The following is a 7,147-nucleotide window of genomic DNA, read 5'->3' as shown; positions in this document are numbered from 1 at the left end:
TATAAATATTTTTAATTCTACATTTTATTAGTTTTCCTTTTAAATTCTATTCCACTTCTAAAATTTAAATTTTTTGTTTTTTGTTTAGTCTTCCGCTGAGATTTTGGGTGAATTTTGTGAAAAATCCAGATTTTGTGTTGGATGTGCACAAAACTCCATTATTGGATTCCTGTCTGTCTGTGGTAGCCCAAACTTTGATGGATGCATGCTCAACATCAGAACATAGACTTGGGAAAGTAAGGTTCAAGTAGTAACTTCATAGTGTTAGGAGAATGAGGTTTGAATAGTAACTTCAGAAGTGTGTATACATATAGATGTGGGAAGGTAAGATGTTTGTAGTATTTCCTTCAGGAATCTAATCTCTCCAAGGTAAGCTCCCATCATTAATATTTTCCATATACAGACTTAGGATGGTAGTAACTTAGTAGTAACATTCTTAAGAACAGAGCTTTAGGAAGCTTTGGAACAGAAAGTTAAGGACCATGAACTAACATTCTTCAAGACAGAAAATTAAGGTCTTAATAGAAATATTCTTTAGGACATAGCCTGATGAGAGGTTCCCAGTAGAAATATCCTTCAGAACATAGCTTCAGAAAATTATGGATCCAGTAGTAAGTGTTGTTCAGGGCATAGTTGCAGAAAGTCACCGTAGGTCATAACAACAGAATCCCTTGTTATGCATGCTGAATTAAAAATGGTCAATAACTTATTTAAAACTATGTTATTTCTGACTTTCCTCAAATTCTATGCTACGTTCTCTTTAACTTTCTGCTTTTTAGAACTGGTCATCTTTGATTTGTTCTCTTGAAAAGCCCACCCCCCATCTCTTCCCTCTCTCTGTCAAAGCTGGCCTTTGGATGGACTTGCTTTAACAAGCTCATCCACATATACTTTAGTAGATTGAAACAGGTTACACAGGCATTTTTTTCTAATTTTTTTGGGAAATACAATTTTGTTTTAATTAAAAGATAGAACATTAACAGTTTTTGTTATTTGTCATGCATTCTTTAATAGGGATATTAGGAAAATATATTTTACAATATAACATAATAATTACAGATCATGGTAAGTGTCTTTATCCTTGCCTTAGGTAATCTAACACAAACAAACCTAACCATTCCATCTTTTAAATTTATAATTTTATTAAACTCTAACAAAGTTATACTGAGTCAATTGTTTTCTACGGTGAAGTCAATGTTTAAATTGTATAATCAATATAAATCTCATAAATAGCATGACCAATCCAAAATATAAATAAGTTTCTTGACCATAGACATTTGTACTCCAATGTAAACCCAAGCATTTGATCTTTCACATTTTTAATTTTATTCAACTCCACCAAATATTCTGTTGGGTCATTTGTTTAACTTGATGTGGTCATTGATTCTGTATAGATAACTTAATTAACACAATCACTATAGGTTTTAAATAACTTTCTTTATCCTAACCTTACATATTCCATTGGTCTAATCCCCTCCCCCTCCTTTCCTTACCTTAAACGATTAAGCAGATTTTCTTAGCAAGGTCACCTCAAATGCTATGGTGGATTGAGATGAGTAGAGCTAGAGACCAGATACACTAATGGTATAGTATTCACACAGACTGTGTTATTATTTTGTGAACATTTAGCTGGAACTTGTCACATGCTAAATAAGATATGTTTTATATGTTTGTGTAATTTAAATTATTAAACTTAAATAATTCAATATGTATATTAGTTCTTTACCGTATTAGCTAGATTAATATATAACATTAAATTTCGTAAATAATAGTAACTACATTAGCTAAATGTGATAGGTAAGGTACATGAAACTTTACATGTGACAATTCTGCTTTGTTATTTGATAATATTGTTAAACAGGCCCAACCTTGTCAAGTGTTCCTAGGTTAAGGACCAAAAACACTGTTAGTAATGAGAATAATCAACTGATGATTTTGGTCAGAGTGGTCATAGAAACTGTTTGTAGTTTATTTGCTACCCATAATTAAGACTATTTAGTGTTAATTGTAATTAAAATTGTAGAGTTTTAGCAAAAGTTAATACACAACAGAAATAGTGAAAACGTTTATTAGAATTATTACTTTAAGTTGGAATGTATCATTTACTGTTATGTTCAAATACAAGGATTGCCCTAGTTTTCAAGTATGGGATAAAACTATGATAAATAACTAACTTTCTGTTTGCTGGTGGCTTAGTGGTACATTGAAAGGTTTCTAACATTAAAATTCATGGTTTATTTCCTACAGTGAACTCTGAAAGCCTTTTGTATAGTTTTATGCTTAACAACAAATAACAAAATGTTTCTTGAAATTCAACCACATAGTTTTCCTACTTGTTAATCAAGTTGTTTGTTTCGATGGGGAGTGTTTTTTTCAGTAACTATATGAATGAAGTTTGGTAATGTTATTCCCAGTAATTAATAAAATTGTATTTTTCATAAACAGCAATTTTCCAGTGACTCGTGAAGTTAGTTTATTGATAGGAAAGTAGTAAATAATAAACTATTTTTCCAGTGAAAAATGGTTTTTTTCTCATAACCAAATTTTTTATTTTTAATTGACTAATCTATTTTTTTGATTGATAATTTTATACTTTCAATTTGATTACTCAAATCAAGAAAGTGTCATTAATCATTGAATCTATTCAAGAAAAATATTGCAGTATGAAAATTTTTTCTTTTCTCGTACAGGATTCTCCTTCTAACAAACTATTGTTTGCTCGAGATATCCCAGCTTACAAGAAAGTTGTGGTGAAATATTACCAGGATATAAGTGCACTGCCAGTCGTGTGTGATCAAGAAATGAATGCCAGAATGCACCACTTGTCTTCGGTAAATCCAAAAAACAAAGCATATCATTTAAATTTAATCCTCTTTATTAACTGATTTTGTACTATGAACTTGTAATCTAAAAAACCAAGTTCTAGAATTAGTTCTAAACTTTAAGTAAGACTTCGAATACGATTTTGATGAAAATATAATTAATTTTTGGTAAATATAAATATGTAGATGTTTAAGTTCTGACTGAAGCTTAAGAGTTATTAAACAATTTTAATAACACATTTTCTCTAGACCTTGTCAAACTTATAAGATACATCTGAGAAATGTCTTTACTTGAAGTAATTTAGAGGGTGAGTCATAGCAAACCCTTTAATAAAAATACTAAGTGTAATAATTCTTTAATACTTCATGTAACTTTATGCACACAGGCACTGATTCAGTGATAGTATAAATACGGCATAATCATAGATAAGGGTTTTTTTTATGTTACTTGTTGAGTTTAGACATTTACATTAATTCTTTCAGTCTCCAGTTTTATAAGAACTTGACAAAGCTGTAATTGTGATTCAAAATTTATTATTTTATCCCAGGGAATTTTGAATGATGTGAAGCTAACATCAGGTGATATTTTTGAATTACCAGAATGTTGGAAATTTTCAGTCTTACTGCATTATTTTGGTCATACTGTGTTTGGCTTGATTAATTACTAGTGCGTTATTCGGCTTGTAAAATATTAATTAGCTACAGTAAAGTAAGTGAGAAGTCTGATATCATGGACTGATTTATGGTTTGGAAACAGTTTGGACTAAGAATAACTAAATGTTTAAGAATTGCCAGTTTAAAAATACATAAAGTAAAAGTAGGATAGTGTTAAGTTATAAAGTTCTTTAAATTCTACATATAAAAACCTAAAGGTTACTGATTACTGTCACTAATCATCTCAACTTTTGTTTATATGAGTGATAACTCTAGTTATAATAATTAAAATGTGACAACAAGATTGAGTGTCACTTTTAAGTATCAGCAACGGTTTATTGTGAGCAGTTCTGTATAATAAACAAAAAACAGTTTGATGTTATGTCATTTTAAGTGAATGAAATATGTGCATGCCTTAAAGAAAGAAAGATCTAGTGATGAGATGTTGTCAGTGCAAAAAAGAAAATCTTTATGGAGTTTTGGTTTGGATACAATATGGCCAAAGAGAAGAATAGAATTAGTGTCCCTGAGTGGTTCATATAAAGTTTTCTGTAACAAAACTATTGGTAGGATTTTATTATCATTGTACTTTTAAATATTTTACAAATATAAGAAAGTTTTGATCCAACCTCATTTACTTTTTTATGTTTTTAGCTATTTGTTTTCTCTTGACTTTCATCAGTATAAAAAATATGATTGATACTTGATTTTGTTTAGAAATATCTACAACAAAAAATGTATGAATTATTCTTTCTGTCTCAGGCCCACACAGGAGAGTTTGATACTTTGGTCGCCCTTAAAGAATTATATGTTTATGCTGCCAAGTACAGTGCTGAGGTGAGACATGACTGTTAATTATAAATACCTGGGAATCGATTGTTCTGGAAAAACTACTGAGCAACTAATATGTATAAAATATAATGTAACATTTCCTTCCTTGCACGTGATGGAAATTTTACTTATCAGTATTATGTGTAATCCTCAGATGTCATCAGAATTTAGTTGATCATGTCAATAATAAAAAAGATTCATGTCTTCTTAAACTTTCAAGTTCTCATATACAGTTGCATTTCTTTCACAGTTTCAAGAGGCTCTAGAAGATGATCCCTGTTGCCAACGATCCCACTTGGCTCACAAGTTCGACACAGTTGCATGCACTTTAGAAGGAGAAGAAACTTCTGTCTGTTGAGTAGCTCTTTAAATGAATGGTGCCAAAAAACTACACTTTTACAGTGCTGTTGAAGCAGAATAACTAATTCCATTATAAATTGTTAAACGATGGTCCAGTACTCCAAACAGGAGAGCAACGAAATTCTCCAAGTAAAATGCAGATGAAAGTGTGAATCATTAGTGTTTTAGAAAATGATAGCTGCATTCTTGGTTGTTAAAGAAAAACATTTTGAAAACTGAAAGGAAACTTGAGTTACTGTGTTTATGTATGTAATAGTTTTATAATTTTAAAAAGTGGGTGATTGTGGCTAGCATACTATTGGTGCTTAGTCATCAATACCAGCTATGCAACTTGAAGTACACACAGTTTCTGTAGGATGAAAAATCTTATATGATTTTTATAAAGAATCTTGTCATTCCAAGGACTTCGAGGAAGTTCAAGCCAAAGATGTGATCACCCTTGCTTGTCGTAATAGAGAAAATTGCTGTACTGTGTGCAACATTTTGAAAGTACGACTTGTAAAAAGAATAACTTTTAGACACTGTCAGTGCCTGTACAAAAAAAAATAAAAAATAACAGGGTTCAAAAACTTGTGTATAGGAAATTTTTCCAACATCAAAGTGAATGTTGTTGGTTGAATTATTGTAGTGACTTATACTTATAACATAGCTGTTATGTTAATGCTGTTTATATTATTTTCCTTCTCTACATTGCAGCTTAATGTAGTGGAACCTCTGATTTTACATTTACCTTTATTATTATTATTATTGAAGTCAGAGTTGGTGCTTGTATGAAGTAGATTTGCAACCTGTGGTCAAGGGAGCTTCGTATGACACAAAGTTGTACAGGTTAGGTTTTATGCGTTTAATGCTGCTGCCCGACTGTGATATTGTAAACTCCCTGTAATGTATTTATGTTGTATGAAACTGTTAGTTGGCAGAAGTATGGAAAATGTATGTTTTCTGGTCAGTTTTAGTATGAATGTTTCTAATAACCTTTTTACAAAATTTTTTATAATTATTTAAAGTAATAATATGTGAAGTGCCAGTTTTTGGTAATTTGAAGTATGAAAAATAATTGTGGCAATCAAAATGTCGTTTTAGTATTTCTGGAGAAAAAAAAAAGATTAAAAACATTTTTAATTTCTTAAAAATGACAGAATTAACTTGAACTCTTGTTTTGAGTATCTGGCATAGTCCCATTCTTGGTAAGAATTTTTTTAAGTAACTTAATAACAAGGTCCTGAAAGACATTTTTGTTTTTAATTAGAGTGCTAAGAATTTTTGCCAAAAAAGTTTTACATAACAGAATATTTAACTTGTCCCAAATTGTGGGAAAGGAGTGTCATTGTGCTTTACGGATATGAAAAGAAAATTTCTTAATTTAGTGAAGTATAAATGTCATCATTAGACACCATCAGTGCCACAATAATGTATTTGTAGTCTTAAACAGATATATTAAATGGCATAATATCTATTGGTTAAATAATGTGCTGTGTTGTGTAGATGATTGCTTTCTTTTTCTTTTAATCCAGAAGCTTTCAATAAAGTCCCACTCGAACGGAAAAACATTTCTGTTCAAGTTAATTATTTTTGATACAATTTCACCCTGTACCAGCTCAGAAACTAAATAAAGTGTTGATAAAACAATCAAGATTTTGGCATACAATTGTGTCATCATGTACCATGTTGGAATGTGAGGTGATATTTTTTAGTCTATCATTTGAATGTGTATTTATTGTTTGATATTATGAGCCACCTGTAACATATGCATACTATTATTGTATTTGGAGCAAAGCCACATATATTGCATTTCATACTTAAAGGAAATTTATATTGCTACCAGAATTTTGGGGTAGCTTTAAGCTAATTAACGACCTTATTAATTGTATGGATAGCTGTTGCTTTCCACAAACAAATGTCTATTTCAATTAAAGTTTTACCACTTATTGATTTAAAAACTAGTTACATCAGAAGAAAGCTTAGCCTTATTTCTGTCAGATTGCTTATTTTTGTCGAGACACCTTTTATAAAGGTACGAGATATATATCAGATATTTCAGTGCCCCCCCCCAAAAAAATGTAGAGTTCAAAATTTTTTACTGCATTCTCTTTTCAAAAATGGTAAGTTGGGTAGTTTGTCTTCAGTTCATAAAGTTAATAGTAAATTTTGGGATCTGTATTAGAAAATATTGCTCTTTCAAATAATACATTAAGAACTTGTGTCATTAAGAATATTGGTAATCATTTTAAATGTCATTTTATTTTGCAAAAGCAAGTTCTTTAATATTCCATATGCACTGTACAAAGACAAAAAGATAGCCATGTGAAATAACTCATTGTAAACATATTTTTAAAGGGATTTTTGCTAAATGGGATGCTTTATTCCATATGGACCTTTTTGGGTTTGGTTTTTAGTTGTTGTGTTCTAACATTTAAATTTTGCACCACCATGGTCCAATGCAGTGTTGATAGTGGGAAATTTAAACTTGGGACGGTACT

The 7,147-nt window shown here is 30.4% G+C and overlaps 1 protein-coding gene across 1 annotated transcript in view; it reads left to right on the top strand.

Moving 5' to 3' along the window:
* Nucleotides 1-7,147, top strand: part of LOC106462679 (plexin-B-like) — a 35,836-nt gene extending 28,689 nt beyond the window's left edge. The window contains exons 26-29 of the mRNA XM_022390003.1: nucleotides 89-236; nucleotides 2,691-2,831; nucleotides 4,239-4,313; nucleotides 4,558-7,147. Of these exons, the coding sequence (XP_022245711.1) occupies nucleotides 89-236; nucleotides 2,691-2,831; nucleotides 4,239-4,313; nucleotides 4,558-4,665 (472 nt within the window). The 3' untranslated portion in view covers nucleotides 4,666-7,147. The remainder of the gene's footprint in view (nucleotides 1-88; nucleotides 237-2,690; nucleotides 2,832-4,238; nucleotides 4,314-4,557) is intronic.

The sequence above is a fragment of the Limulus polyphemus genome, unplaced genomic scaffold (assembly GCF_000517525.1).
Source record: "Limulus polyphemus unplaced genomic scaffold, Limulus_polyphemus-2.1.2 Scaffold1223, whole genome shotgun sequence".
NCBI lineage: Eukaryota > Metazoa > Arthropoda > Merostomata > Xiphosura > Limulidae > Limulus > Limulus polyphemus.
The sequence above is the reverse complement of the archived record's forward strand: the minus strand, read 5'-3'. Positions and strand labels throughout refer to the sequence as shown.